Source organism: Orycteropus afer, unplaced genomic scaffold (genome assembly GCF_000298275.1).
Source record: "Orycteropus afer afer isolate SDZICR_OR568_19922 unplaced genomic scaffold, OryAfe1.0 scaffold00105, whole genome shotgun sequence".
NCBI lineage: Eukaryota > Metazoa > Chordata > Mammalia > Tubulidentata > Orycteropodidae > Orycteropus > Orycteropus afer.
In genome coordinates, this window is record NW_006921692.1 from 5,846,572 (window position 1) to 5,862,847 (window position 16,276).

At 36.4% G+C, this 16,276-nt stretch overlaps 1 protein-coding gene across 1 annotated transcript in view; it reads left to right on the forward strand.

Annotated features, from left to right (window-relative positions):
- MEF2C (myocyte enhancer factor 2C) overlaps positions 1–15,996 on the forward strand; it is a 113,785-nt gene extending 97,789 nt beyond the window's left edge. Inside the window, exons 6-10 of the mRNA XM_042781323.1 lie at positions 6,383–6,555; positions 8,026–8,049; positions 8,921–9,050; positions 9,650–9,785; positions 15,675–15,996. Coding sequence (XP_042637257.1) covers positions 6,383–6,555; positions 8,026–8,049; positions 8,921–9,050; positions 9,650–9,785; positions 15,675–15,996 — 785 coding nt within the window. The remainder of the gene's footprint in view (positions 1–6,382; positions 6,556–8,025; positions 8,050–8,920; positions 9,051–9,649; positions 9,786–15,674) is intronic.
- The last annotated feature ends 280 nt before the right edge of the window (positions 15,997–16,276 follow it).

A 16,276-nucleotide genomic window follows, 5' to 3' on the forward strand; every position in this document is an offset into this window, starting at 1 on the left:
AGGTTGGGCAATCTACTTCCGTAGTGATACTGCCTCGGAAACCCAAGGAGGGGTCGCTATGAGTCGGGGCCGACTCAACGGCAAATAACAACAATAACAACAACAACCTCATTCAGACCCATTCCTCATGTATTCTGTGTCAGGAGCATCCTGTCTAGTTTTCATAATAACAGTCTATCCCCCTTTAATCTGTTTTCCACTGCCACTACTGTTATTTGCCTAACACACAGAGTTAAAGATGTCACCCACCACTCAGAAACTATCTTTAGCTACTCATTGTATAAAGTATAGTAAAAGTTTAGTGTAACATTAACATGACCTGGGAGACATGCATGCTGGCCAAGCCAACTTTTCCAACCTCTAAAAACAGTATATTCCAAAATAGTTGGTATTTTATCTTTATTCGAGAAGACTGATCTCAGTATGTTTGAGAAATGAATCCTTCTCAAGTACAGTAGGGACTCTTAGATCTCTCTATCATGTATTCCCTCTCTACAGGAAGTCTCTCTGTACACTAATGAATAAAACCGGTACACTCTTCATTGCCACCTTCCCATCATTCTTTTCCTAGGATATGATACCATGCAGACATCATTTTGTATATGAATAAATTATCACTGAAATTCATCCTACTATAGAGACAACCTATGGCTGTAAACACTTGTCAATGTGAAAGAAAAGATCCAATGTCTCATTAAAGTTTTCATTTTCATTAGGGAAAATTTCAGCTTTATTTGATTCTACCACTTGCCATCAAGCTAAGGTAATGTGCTACAAAATGATTAACAGGTGCAACAGGTGAAAAATAAGCTTCAATTACCTCTCTGTAAACAAATTTAATAAGTGGACCCTTTCCATGATTTCTTTGTCTTTACATTTTGCGGTTGATAAGAAATTTGTCTCAATCATATACTTGGTCTTCAATGCAATCATTATCTAAACTAGAAAATTGTCACAAGTAGTATATAAAGAAGAGATAGCCTCATTTGAAATTAACAAGTACTCATTACATTTTCAAGTCTTATCCCACATTCTCTCAGAAACTTAACTTTTAGTGTCATTCTAGAATAACTCTAAATTTTTTCAACTTATATATCTGTTCTGTGAGCACCTGAAACATTTAAAGAACTAATACTTCATGGACTATTACCACCCCTGATTGCAGCAGAAATTTAGGGGAGGGTGAGTTCAACATGGGCCAACATTGTATAAAAGGCTTCATGAAAGAGTTGGGGTTTTAGCTGATCCTTAAAGGATGACCCTTCAATTAGCCAGGAGAGGGAACCCTCTCTGTTGGGGAACTGCTAGAGAAAAGATCCAGGCATATTAACAGGACTCTGACCCTGTCTGTGGCCATTGGAAATTAGGTTAGATTGATAGAGTGGGTCAAACTATGGACTGTCCTGTGAGCTTGTTAAGCAATAAATGAAAAAGGAGCATAATGGAAGTGGCAGTTGAGAAAGATTTCCCTGGGCAAATTGTGACTGTACTTTAAATTTAGCTTCATCACACATATACACACAAGTTTGCATACAGCTCTAAGGAGCTCACAGTCTTCCTGAAACCCATCTTCAGACCTGGTGAAGAAGAAAGATCCTAGTCAAATGATGATGAAAAACTAAACTGGTAGTAGAGATACAAAGAATAGGTGTAAGACAATGGCGTTTTTGAAGAAAATTTAACAATTGGTATCTGAATGGTTATGCAGTTGAAAAAGAGAGAGGAAAGTATCAAAGATGGCAAGGTTAATTTGAGAGATTGAAAAAAAGATGATGCCAATGAAGGAATTGACCTTGGTTTACAGGGACTACTTTCTATTTTGTGCTTATTAGTTTTATATACTAGTATTTATAATCGAGAGCCCAGAAAAATACAAGTGAAAAGATACATAATGTCTAAACATCCACATAAGAGAAAGTTCCAGAACTTTGGTCTCAAAAAGAGTTACATGCTCAATTGAGCTCTGTGAGACAAGGCAAAATGTCCTCCTCATAGCATCTTAAGCCAGGAATATGTTCTTTGAATTTACAACTTCTTAAAATAGGAGTTAATAGAAAAAAAAAAAAGAAACAAAGAAAAGAAAAAGAAGAAGAAGAAATAGCAGCAAGTGTTTGCAAGTTAACTGCGGAGGCATAAAAACATTTTTTTTTCCTCCTAACACCACATTTCAAGTTCTGTATATTTACACTACTTTTAATAAGCGTGTTTAGAAATTTGCAACCAGTAGAGGTAGATTCTGTATCCTTTATACAAATTCAATTATGAGCACCTAAATTGTTTTATTTTTTGTGAAACAATATTTTTAATCAAATGAAACTATAACACAAACTGACTCTAAAGTTGGTCTGTTCTTCGTTTTTCTTATAATCTGTAATCAGGAAATCCATTCACTCATGATATGTAATTTTTGTGCTTTTAAGTGGTCAGGGGAATGTGACATCTGCATGCAGTCACATCTAAATTGATAATTGTCCAGGCAGAGGGTAATTTTAAAACATAGCATGAAGAAAGGTTTAATCTGTATATTAGAAGGTTGTTGAGAGGTGGTGTTTCCCACCCCCCTCCCAACCCTCAAATTTAAATGAGACCATTCTCTTTGGTGAATTTATCTTAAGGTGGGACAGCAGCCGCAGCCCAGGCCACAGCATTCTGAGTGAGGAGGAGGCTGCGGTTTCGGAGCTGGTTTAAATGCAGGCTCTTCTTAGCAGTAAACCACACGCATGTATTCATCATTGATTTTCAAATGATAGGTTTCTATATCACTGGCTTAGGATCCACAGTCTTGCATTCCTGAATCTATATTATGCCAAAAGAATAACAATTTGGTGGCTGGAAACAGAAATGGTTATTATACGGCTCCAAAATGCTAGCTGGCACAATATGCTAAAAACAGCAGAAATTCACCGGTATAAAGCAGATTTTATTTGTTCTTAAAAATAACTTGATGCTCTAAAATATGAATTTAAGAAGTGTCATCGTGGTTCAAAATATTTTACATTCAATATGTAAACACCTTCAAATATGTGACTAATCTTCTAAAATGGCATAATTTCTAAATAACAAGACATACTCCAAGAGAAAAGTGGAAGACTTTTTAAATCTTTTTTTTCTTTTTCAGTTTTGAAGTATTTATTGGGTGGAAAACTATAATGTATGTTTACTTCCCCCCACCCACCCATGCTACTTCCTCAAATCATTGTTTAAAATGTGGACAAGAAGACATAGCTATGTTGCAATTCCTCAGAAAGTTTACTATAGACATTTAAAAAAAAAAACCTTTTTCACAGACCCTCTGTGAAGCATTTCCATTTTCGCGCACTGGCCTAGAGCTTGTCATATCATAGGACAACACATGTCATGAAGCAGTTTTACTTCCTTTTAGCAAAATAACTCCTCCATGCAAACCAGTATCGGCATCTACCGAGAGCCGGGGTTTTAGTTTCTTCTGATCTATTCAAGCTTCACTGCACCGCTTAACTGACTTTTTTTTCCCCCTTCTTTTGAAATTACCCAGCTAATTTTCCATTTGATTGTTTATTTAAACCAGATCTCACACAGGCTTAATAGATAAGTGACATACGTATTCAGTGTTCAGTCTGAACCTCAGCTGACAGGAAAGTGTAGTGCAAATTTTGCCTTCATTTCCTCATTCCTTTTTTATCTAATAAAATCTATTAATTACAACTAAGACCCTAACATATTTACAATAATGATTCAGTAAAACACAGTAAATATAAAACTCCTCCCAGCACTCCGTTTTATCAAGCATTTTTCTAAGTGAGCATGTTCTTTGTTTTGTATTTCTTCTATTGGGAAAATGTAAATATATTTGTCTCGTGTAATAACTTTTGCCACAGAAAACTGTCCAAATTAACTGTAAAGAGAAAAATTTGGCTTCCAACATATTTAGCTGGCTTCAGAGAATTTAACCAATTTTGTTCAAGTTTTATTACAGAAGAGTAATTTATATTCAAATTCGACTAACATTCCTTAAGCAACTACTGTCTACGATAAGAGACACATGCTTTGGGGGTGTACCGTTTGTTTTATTTTTTGAGGGTTGTTTTTCCTAGTAACTTGGAGAATTTTATGCATAATCCAACTGACAGATTTAATCTCGTAGCTATTTGTTACATATTCAGCCTGTTTATTCATGCATAAAATGAGACAGGTAAATGAATGTGATATGAAGAACAAATGTACATGGTGTGCCTCAAATATATTCTAATGTAAAAGATGTTCCCAAAAATATCTCCTAAAATATACCTGTGGTTTGCCTCCCCAGTTCCTGATTGCCTCTATCTCCAGACCAGACAGGTTTCTGTCCACACTACCAAACTGGGAAAGAAAAAAAAAACCAATCCACTGACATCATGTTGATTCTAACTCACACTGACCCTATAGAACAGAGTAGAATTGCCCTATAGGCTGTAAATCTTTATGGGAGCAGACTGCCTCATCTTTCTCCCCCGAGGGGCTAGTGGGTTTGAACTGTCCATCTATTGGTTAGCAGCTGAGTGCTTTGACCATTGCACCACCTGAACTCCTGCTCCACACTACCAGGTGGCCCTAATTTCTTTGCATCCCAATGACCATTTATAAGGCCTACGTTATACCTCTCTTCTGGATTTTTACCACGTAAACCAAGACATTTTAGCCTAGAATTCAAGCTGTCTTCTACACTGTGGCCTCCATATTCCTCCAGGCCTTCTGCCACCCTTATCTTGTCTAGAGTTCCCTTCTAACTAAAACCAAATCAAACCCATTGCCATACAACTGATTCTGACTCATAGTGATCCTTTAGTGACCCTGTAGGATGGGGTAAAATTTCCCCATAGGGTTTCCAAGGCCGTAAATCTTTAAGGAAGCACAATGCCATATCTTTCACCTGTGGAGCAACTGGTGAATTCAAACCCCTGAACTTTTGGTTAGCAGCCGAGCTTTAACCTTTGTTCTACTAGGACTCATTCCCTTCTAACCAGGCTCCTCAAAATGTCCCCAACTGTTCTCTGTAAATCCTTACCTTGGCCCTTTCCCAGTGCCCAGTCATAAGCCTGGCATATTTTCCTGTCTCCTCTCCTTTTTCAAAGCCCCTTTCTTTCAAGGCCCGCCTCTTCCCTGAATCTTTAATCTTGGGTAATCTCTTCCCTCCTACAGATGCAGCAACACTTCACCTAAAGCACTTGTGCATATTGGTTGGCTGTCTTGTGTTGGTTTGCACCTTTTTCACATCCATGTGTTGGATTACTAGAAGGGACTGTAGGCCTGCAGCCACAGCATTGAATCCCCCACAGTGTCACTGGTCCGGGGGTAATAGATACTTGTGTTTTGTGATAATGATAATGATGATAATAATAATGAGATTTACTGTCTCCTCCTAAGAGCCTCCAAAAACAACTGTCTGGTTTTCTAGAAAGGAGTGTTGAACTTGGTCATTGGTTTCTCTTTCTTTCCGATCACAGGCGGGGGAGGAAGGCAGTCCAGGACTTTGTAAGTCGGCTGTCATTCCAGCTCAGGTGGCATTTCCAGTCGAGTCCCTCTGAAGCTCTCCCAGTCATTGGGCTGTATGTTTTGGGATATGAGAAATAGACTTGGGATATCCATTTTTCTGTTAGTATGGGGCTAAACATCAGAGGCCTCGGGGAAACCTTTTCAGTATCCTCAATTGATGGCTATTCCTGTACCTTGATGAGTTAGCAATTTCCTGGAGGTGGCATCACTTCATTTGAGCTCCTGAGAAGGAGCCCTGCTTCTGAAAGTTCTGTGTGAGCAGGAAAGCAAAGCTTCAGGTTACACACTGAACTCTGTGAGGAGGGTGAACCTGACTACAGGAATATCAGAAGGAGAGTTCGCTCAGTGGAAAAGGGCACTGAACAGCAAAATGCGTGAGACGTTTTTCTCCTCTTGCATGTCCTAGAAATTATAGTCTTGCTGGTGTGCCCTTTTTCATTTAAGGACATGCAGACACACTAAATAAAACCCAAACCAATGAACTGAAAGAGTGAGTCACGCCAGCCAGGCCTCTACTGAGCAAGTCGAAGAAAGTGCAAGACCATTTCTGTGCTTTTCTTAGACCCTGAGCAACGGACTTTCTTCCTGTTTTTTTTTTTTTTTTTTTTTTTAGAAAAAATGTATATGCTCATTTCTGAGCATGTTGATGAATGTTAGCTCTCTCTTCATTGAAAGTTTTTAAATTTCCTTCAGAGGGATACGAAATAACTGTTTTGGTTACTGTTCACATGAAGGTTAAATTGGTCACTAATCTTTCAGTGTATGTTTATTGTATATCTTACCCTGCTAAGCTTTTATTTTTAATCCCATGTGGTGTATACTAGAGAATTTCGATTTCTTCCTGAATGCTTTCATTGTTTTGTTTGAACAGGGAATGGGTATGGCAATCCCCGAAACTCACCGGGTCTGCTGGTCTCACCTGGTAACTTGAACAAGAATATGCAAGCAAAATCTCCCCCACCTATGAATTTAGGGATGAACAACCGTAAACCAGATCTCCGAGTTCTTATTCCACCAGGCAGCAAGAATCCGATGCCATCAGTGGTAATACAAAACTGCATTTTAAATAAATGTTGATAATATACTGTGTATGTTTTGCTGTTTCTGTAGTTGTCTTTTAATGAATTACTTAAGTTCTCCCAGAAAAGTAACATTTCAGTGGTGTTGCTGGAGCCCTGTTTATATTTAGCTATTTTTCCTAATAACTGGTTAGCTTTATCTTTTTGTATTGTTAAAAATAACCACGATCCAGTAAACACCTGTGTATGACTGGTGTTTGGGGATAAAGAAAGCTTTTCTTTTTAAGGCCTCCAATTTACAATTAGAAGGAAAAAAAATAATCTGTCTCTCTGCTTATGGGACATATTGTTGGACAAATGGTAGAATAAGACTCATGAATGAGATACTGCATACCTACAAGATTTTTCAGTTTTTATGTCCTCAAGGTAATGAAAATGGAAAACATTTTCCAATGAACTTTCCCCTATTAATTTAAAAAATCCTTTCTTAGATGTATCGCCATGATAGTTTTAATATATCACATTCCTATGCATGGCCTCAGTCTTTCTGTATATGTACTTCATGCATATATCTAAATCTCAAAAGCAAATTGTTTTAAAATCCTAGGCATTTTTTGAGAACAAAGGTTATATTTTATAAAACCCCCCCCCAAAAAAAAAAAATAGAGAGTTGTGGGCTCTTCCAAGAAAAAATATAAGTACACGTAATATCCATCAACCCTATCTTTCTTTCTCCTGGGTCTAATGCCTAAGATTAAGATAATATTGTGAGGCCAAATTCAACAACAAAGAGACTTACATCAGTGTTCTCCAAATTAGCTGTGCTTAAGAGAGAGAACAGTTAAAACCAAGATTCAGAAGACAAATTTAGATCATTCTGCAAACACATTTCTTTTTTTTCTTTTTGTGCTCTGTGGCAAGCTTCAGGGTAAAACAGTCCTGCAAGCTGATTAGTTTATTATGGCACAGTGCAGATTAATTTTGAATATCAACCAAAAAAATCACATAATATGCGACATTCGCTTCGGAAAAGACTAGGTCTAATAAATAAAACCTCCCACAGGGCTACAGCCAAGCAGTGTGGGCCATGGCAGGCTGCCTCCATCGGAGATTTATTCCAGGTCCCTTAAAATTGATGCTTTCCCAGGAATTCCATGAATGGTCAGGTCTCCGGCAGCCAGGTGCAGCTGCCCCTCCTCCAGCAAGCAAGGTTTCCAAGTACAATCTTATTTTCAAATTGTGGTGGTGAAATAATGAATGTTGAGACACTGACCTGTGCTGAAAACTGGATAGACTGTCTTCACATTTGAGACAAACAGCTCATTAAGGGAAACAAAGAATGTCTTTGTAGGGAGTTATCGTGATAGTCTGGGTTTTAAAACTGTTTAAACTATTGTGACTATGAGAAGATGCTTTTCCTTTTGTTGCAAAGATATTGCCCAATTATAAATATTTACAGACATTAATTAATAAAACTCCTTCCCCATGCTCTCAGTCTGAGGATGTCGACCTGCTTTTGGTAAGTGGTGAGAGTGCTTCCCTTAAATGACAAGTGCAAGGAAAAATCTAAAGCTACTTTTAGGTGGAGGTGATAGCTCTGGGAAAATTTAAAAATTCTGAAAGTTATCAGAGTATACCAATAGTGCTAAATATTTGAATACCATTATTTTCTGATGTAACTCACATGTGCAAAGATTGTCAGGTTATTTATTTTCCAGGCTTTGTTTTCAGTATTTTAGCACTTATAGTAAAATTCAAATACAAAAGTAACACTTGTTTCTAAAAATTTTTGAAGATTTTTTTCTAATTATTACATTCTTATGATCTTTAAGTATATGTGGGTCTTTAATCTCCTTGCTGTAAGGAGTTAAATACAAGCATTAGCTGCTTGCCAGCTAGTTTGAGGAAAGTTCAGAAAAATTTGAAAAAAGTGGTCAGAGCACCACCTGCTGGTGAGAATATAGGATGAAATTCTACCCATCTGCTCTTTGCTGTAAGTGGAACTGAACATTAAAACCACCAAGGTTGATTTTAATTTTTCTTAATTTGCATTTGAATAAAAATTGAAACAATGGAAGTACAGTATACATATTTCATCAGTTTTCAACATAGTCTGTTTTTACCCATAATAAAGCTATGGTACTTGTTACTAGTTCAGTTGCCTAGGAGATACTGATGTAATGGGTTACTATGGCAACAGCTGGTCTCTTGAAGGATTGTAAATGATAGGGTTGGCAGAGTTCATAGAGACACATGTTAAATGATTAATTTCCTGAGATTTATACCAACTTCTCTCTTTATATGCAAAACTAATACTGAAATAGAGTATTTTTAACTTTTTTTTTTTTAAGAAAATCAATCAATAATGTCTTCTTTATTTACTTTAAAAGAATCAAAGGATAAATAACTCCCAGTCTGCTCAGTCATTGGCTACCCCAGTGGTTTCTGTAGCAACTCCTACTTTACCAGGACAAGGAATGGGAGGATATCCATCAGCCATTTCAACAACATATGGTACCGGTGAGTAGCTTCACCATGTGCAGATAGTACATTAAATACTTTTTATTAAGAAGCAAGATAAAGAAAATATTATCTTTTTACTGTATTAGGAAGCTCTATTTAGTGGCTTCAATGTCCAGACCACTATACCGTTGCCAATCCTTTATGAAGACAAAGTGTGAATGTCCACATCTTTTCTTTCTTAAGTGACTAGAAGTTTTATTAACCCCAGCTGAGTTCAGAATGGAAGCTCCAGTTCAAGGAAACTGAGCTGTTATTTCTTTGGTGTATTAGAAAGCTTACCTTTCTGAAGATAAACAGTTCTCAATCATCATGTGTACCTATGTACTATAATCCCAGAGTAGTTCTAATAAATCAGAAATGTAGGCTGTACAACTTGGAAGCCATCGTGGAGCACTTACTTTTATTATAACATGTTCTTTCTGCATTAAAATTGTCCCTGATGTTTGATTGCCTTCCCCCCAAAAAAAGTTAAAAATGTGCAATGTCAATCATAATAATATGAATAGAAAATGAAAATGTTTACCCTGTTCACCATTTGATATTTTTCCAAATTACATAATTTTCTTTATTATTTTTTATTTTATTCTTTAACCTAGAGTACTCTCTGAGTAGTGCAGACCTGTCATCTCTCTCTGGGTTTAACACCGCCAGCGCTCTTCACCTTGGCTCAGTAACTGGCTGGCAACAGCAACACCTACATAACATGCCACCATCCGCCCTCAGTCAGTTGGGGTAAGCAATATTATTTCATTTATAATATAATGTTCCAAAGCATTTTTAAATTACAAATGGCAATCTATGAATATATGTTTTAATGTCCTACCAAAACAAAAACTAAACCTACTGCTATCAAGTTGATTCCAACTCATTGCAACCCTATCCAATAGGGTGTAACTGCCTCATAGAGTTTCTAAGGCTGTAGTATTTACAGAAACAGACTACCACATCTTTCTCCTGCAGAGCAGCTGGTAGGTTCGAACTACCGACCTCTCATTTATCAGCCAAGTACTTAACCACTGTGCGACCAGGACTTCCTTAATGTCCCACAGAGGATGTAAAATTCTACTTTATCAAAATCTGAACATAATTATCAGATCGATACCTTTCAAATAGCTTAAATATAAAACCCACTGTCATTGAGTTAATTTCTACTCATGGCCACCACAGAGTAGAACTGCCCCCTAGAGTTCCCAAGGCTATAAATCTTTCAGGAGCAGACAGCCCCCTCTTTCTCCTGTGGAGCAGCTGGTGGGTGCAGACCACCAACCTTTCAGTTAGCCGCCAAATGCCTTTCTACTGTGTCATCTGAGCTCCTTAGCTTACATATACTGTCTTTATTCTTTAAGAGAACAGGGAGCTTTGCGATAATGAGGTAAATTTTTATTGTTTTAGGCTATATTTGTTTCCACTTCTGTCAATAAAAGAAAAAAATTTATTTGGTTTGGGTTTCGCATAGTTTATGCTAATGTTAACCAAATACTCATAGGAAAAGCTATTTACTCAATATATAAGCTTCCTATAGTTACAATGTGTTCATTGTATATTTGTATATTTATAGAGATTGTATTAATATATATGTGTATGTACCTACATATACCAGTAACCACATGTGGATATAAAAACAATTTTTTGTTGTTTTCTCAAGTCAGAGGATGTGAATTTCTGCCCCCTTGTGGTAGTTTTGAAATATGTTTTTATCATAGAAATGATTCCTGTCATTTGTCTATGGAAACATTCAAACCTTAAAAAGCCTTGAATTCACAACTCACACTACTTCTTTTAAATTAAAGAAATCTTAAAAAGGAAAAAAAAAAAGAAAGTTTAAAATGAACCCGGGACTTTCCTTATATTTAACTAATGACTCCAAAACTTCACAATATTCATCAAAAGAAAATATTAGAAGGATATAAAATATTTGAAGATAACAAGATTTCAGGTTTTAGAAACATTCTACATACCCTAGTCCATTTGTTTAGAAGAGGCAGTTAGTTCTATATTCATATGTCTAAAGAAAAATGAAAATCAAAACATGCATTAGAATAAAAAACACTGATATCACAAGCTCATTTCTATTAGCCCTCCTCACCCCACCCCCTAACTAGCTTTCCTGTGCCTTTGATTTAACCTAGTTTAAGTAGCCTGACTAGGGACTCTTCACCCCTTCACAGTTTGCCTATGTCCATCCTACTCACTAATCACTGTCGGTGAAAATCTAACCTTTTATGTAAATAATAAGATAAATTCTGCATGACATTTTTGCCCTACTTCCTTGGGAAAAATCATTAACTTTGAAGATGCAGTAAAAATTGATCAACAGGTTTCTCCTTTTAGGACATTTAAATGCTCTCAGGAATTTTTACTACCTGAGTAGATATTAATTGCAATAATAACTTTGCTAAGGAATTAGCAGTAAGTATATAACAACGTCCAGGCAATTTTTAAATCTATACATGTGGCATTGTACTTTTGTGGCTAAGCAGCGAATCCAATGTACATGCTTCTTGTCAAAAATAAAGGTAACTTTTTACTTTTACATTTTTTCAGTTTTTACAAAACCCATCTTTTAGAACTAGATTTCCTTAGAAATTATCAGTGATGTGTAAAAAGCCATATTATTTTCTTTGAATGTGGCTTTCTTTTATTTTCAATAATACTTGATAATTTGCATTTTGACACCTAAATCCATATTTATTTACATAGTTCAACTGTGCTACACTTTTAAAACTCTCTTCTATTAAATACAAAGAGTCTAATTCCCTGTTGCCCTTAACAGAGGCATCTGTAAAGGAGACAGCTCTGGTGTAGAGAAGAACGAATTACAACAGTGAAGGATGAAGGATTCTACCACTGGTTTTCTCTCAACACCAGTTCTCATGGTGCATAATCTGACTCTGAATTTAGTCTATGAGTTTTGACTGTACTTAATCACTTCCCTTATTGCTAGAATGGATAGCCCTCCCAAACCTTCCAATTTTGGCCCTCCTTTATTTTTCTCTCTCTCTCTTTCTTTCTTTCTCTCTCTCTCTCTCTCTCTCTCATACACACACACACACACACACACACATATGTAGAGTAGCTTTTAAAAGAATATTGCTCAAATGGACTACCCATGCTCACACAATTAAATCTAAACTGTACCTCCCAAAAAAGTCTCTAAGTTATAACATTTATGTAAAATAAATTATATGAATACTTTAATTCCTTACAATGTAAATCAAAAAGTTTTCCAAGCCCAAGTATTCTTATATACTTGTGTAGTGGCTTCACATTATTTTAGATAGATACCACATTCAAAGCTAAGAGTAGAATATATTTCTGCTCAAAGAAGTATATAGTTCCAGTTCCCAAGAGGTTTACTACACTTCTTTCTCAAAATAAAATAGTATAATAGAGCTCTTGATACTTTGAAAATTCCTTTAAGTCTTCAAAGGTATACTTTTAAAATGCTCTAATATCTGATTTTATCTCACCAAGGTTGAGCATGATTCATTTGCATAGTAATATGCTAAGCCCAGTAATATGAACTGGTTAAATGTAGGGAATAGAGATGGCTGACAGAAGGAACTTGTAAATGAGGGCTAGTGACACTCATTTGAATATTAATATTTCAGAAAGTGGCCCTCAAGACTTAGGTGTTTTTATTTCTTATCACCTAAACAAAAAAGCAGTCTGTTTTCTGAAAGCATTTCCATGCATTGCCTTTGTTGATGTGAATGTTCAGTACATAGTGAGAGAGAACTAGAACTAAAGATGTTTCTTAAAAGGCTGTTAAATATAGTCTGAGAGTCTAATTTCCAGGCAGAGACAGTAAGGAATTTGAATAAACTATCCAGTCATGTTTGATTTCTGCACCATTATGGGAAAGAACAAGTGTTTTCCCAATTCTAAAGCAGATAACTGTAGTAGCTAAAAATTGATGTGGGGAGTTTGCACCAATAGCCTCTTTATTTTTCCCAGTTACCTTGTTATCACACACACATATGAAGTATTTCACAATTATCTGGGTCTATAAAAATTTTGTTTTCAAGAACAAGTAGACCAACATGCTTATATCTGATTCCAGAACATATAGAGCTAAGTGATTCTTTAGTGCTACATTTTCATTTCAAGAAAATGCTTCTATGATAACAGAGAGTAGCCAATTAAACTTCCATTCTGTATTGTGTCCTATACACCACTACATCCCAGTACACTGAAGCCAATCTGTGATATCACTTACATGTCATTACTGTGGATTTAGTCCCCAGAACTACTCGAAATGTTTCATATATGCTTTCAGTGTGAAATGAAGTGCCCCTGAAAGATAAACTTAGGGACTAATTTATTTATTTATAGAAAAGGATGACCAATAATTGTGGTATCTTTTATGGAGAGGAGATACAGCTGAACCTATATAATCCAAGTGACACTGAGAGTCAAAACCAAGATAATTCAACTTCTGAAAGCTTTATTATTAAAGAAGCAACATCTTGAATATATTATTTTTTATTTAATTTGTCCAAATTAACTGCCTATACTGGTCTGGTTCACCAAATATGTTTTTCTAATTTTCCATGTCACCCTGCCTGTGAAGACACAATCTAAATGTCAAAGGGCAGACAAAAGCATTTATTTATATGCTACTTTATTTTCAGAATCCTAATTGACATTCATTATTAAACAGTTATGTGATTCATGATAGAAGCATTTAATTAAATCTTAGTGAAATAGTCTTTCTTACCCAGAGCCAGGAAGATTCTTTCTTCCAGAAATCAAAAGATGATTTCCTCTGACATCAAAATGAATCATTAAGTAACTCTGAACCAAGATAAAATAGCTCACTATTATGGGGCCTTTTGAAATACAGGTGCCCCTCCCCATTTTAATGTCTTCTTGATTTAAAGATAATTTAATTAAAACTCTGAGAAATTGGTATACTAATGTAGACTATAAAATAATGAACTATAAATAATTAGCTGCAAGTATAAACAGTTGATTGAAATTTATATTCATTGAATGTAGTATCTTGATTTAAATGCCAGGACTGGTTTGATTCCTTAAGATCATAAAAGGCAGAGAGAAAAAGAAAGGCTTATTAAGGAAACAAATAATTTTCCCTTATATTATACTCTGCATTTGCTTGTCAATTAATAAGAGAAGGAAAATAATTCTTTGCCAGTAGGTGGTGCTTTTGTATAAAACATCACTCAAAGATAAACTTATTTTTGACTAATTTTATACCTCTGTACATCTTAAGCGCTTATTGCATCTCCCAAAAAAACAGCCCCAAGTTACTCCACTTTTCTTCTGAAGTACATGTGCATTCTCTTCTTCCTTATCATGATGTTTTTAATGTCATCGACTTTTCCCCATTGGAAATAGTGTATAATATAAATATTAGTAGGGGAGCTTGCTTCCCATCGTTTAAAATGGGTGCATCTGTATGGGTAATTCCTTACTTTGACTCTTCCTCAGTAAAAGAGGTTTCTGTACTCTCTTGACAATACTGGTCAAGTTAGGCTAACGGTAGCCGTGGAGGTCAGTGCAGTCGAAATGCAAGAACAGTCAAATTGATGTGGCAGTGTTAACTCTGGTTTATCCTAACCAAAGTCATTGTGACTGATTGCTAATCTACACTTAAGGGCTTAATGATTTACCCCCCCAAAATTTCATGTATCCATATTCTCCCACATTTTTGAGGAAGGGAAAACTAAACTCTCCAAGAGTAAATGAGAGTTAGGAATTACAACCACAGCAGAATCACAGGAGGGCCTTCTTAGACGCAGCCTTTTCTTAGGCAACCCCAGATTTATCAACTAGTGCCAATTAAAAATAAGAGTGGGTTCCCAAGTACACCGCCAGGGAGTGACTAGCAATAGTAAAGTTAACATGGTTGTGAAACGGACAGTATTTTCATCCACTGAAGGATGAAGAAAGTCACATTTTTTACCAATATTAGTAGAGTAGAATATCTATTTTAAACCAGTGTTTGAAATGTATACAAATAATTTTCAACCTCCTCGTTTCTGCCCCTTCTTTTCCCTCTCCCAAGCTTTTCAACAGATAGGATTATCATGTAATAATTTATGAGACTGTTCATTTGAAATTTGAACTCTCTTCACTTTCTCTGAAGAATATGTTACTTAATTTTACATGCTTATTAGCTTGAGAGAAAGATTTATGTCCATAATAACATTGCGAAATAATTTCAAGCATAGGTATTAATAAATCAAAGAAGTCTAATTCAGAAAATGAACACTATATGTAAAGGTTTACAGCATTAAACTTTGAAACTACTGTAGAAATAAATTCCATGGACATAGAAAATGATTTTTCCTAAGTGTCATGTTAAACCTTTTTAAAACAGTAGCCTGTGTGTTTGGGGAGCCTGTCAGCGACTAGAGTTTTGATTCATGAGGCCTGGACCTGTTAAATACTGTAATTACTACCGGCCAAATCAACAAAGGCGTCCTAAATCACTCAAAGAAGGCGATGCCCTAAGTGCTTCCAAGCACACTCTCCTCCCTCTGGGCATGCTCCGGTGTCTATGCGAGTCTAAAAAGCTGATGTTTTATGTAATTGTGAGTTCCAGGGGGCTCCAGGGCGCCTCCATCTGTAACTGGGTTTCCTTTCCTCCTACAGAGCTTGCACTAGCACTCATTTATCTCAGAGTTCAAATCTCTCCCTGCCTTCTACTCAAAGCCTCAACATCAAGTCAGAACCTGTTTCTCCTCCTAGAGACCGTACCACCACCCCTTCGAGATACCCACAACACACGCGCCACGAGGCGGGGAGATCTCCTGTTGACAGCTTGAGCAGCTGTAGCAGTTCATACGACGGGAGCGACCGAGAGGATCACCGGAATGAATTCCACTCCCCCATTGGACTCACCAGACCTTCGCCGGACGAAAGGGAAAGTCCCTCAGTCAAGCGCATGCGACTCTCTGAAGGATGGGCAACATGATCAGATTATTACTTAATAGTTTTTTTTTTTTTTTTCCTTGCAGTGTGTGTGTGTGCTATACCTTAATGGGGAAGGGGGGTCGATATGCATTATATGTGCCGTGTGTGGAAAAAAAAAGTCAGGTACTCTGTTTTGTAAAAGTACTTTTAAATTGCCTCAGTGATACAGTATAAAGATAAACAGAAATGCTGAGATAAGCTTAGCACTTGAGTTGTACAACAGAACACTTGTACAAAATAGATTTTAAGGCTAACTTCTTTTCACTGTTGTGCTCCTTTGC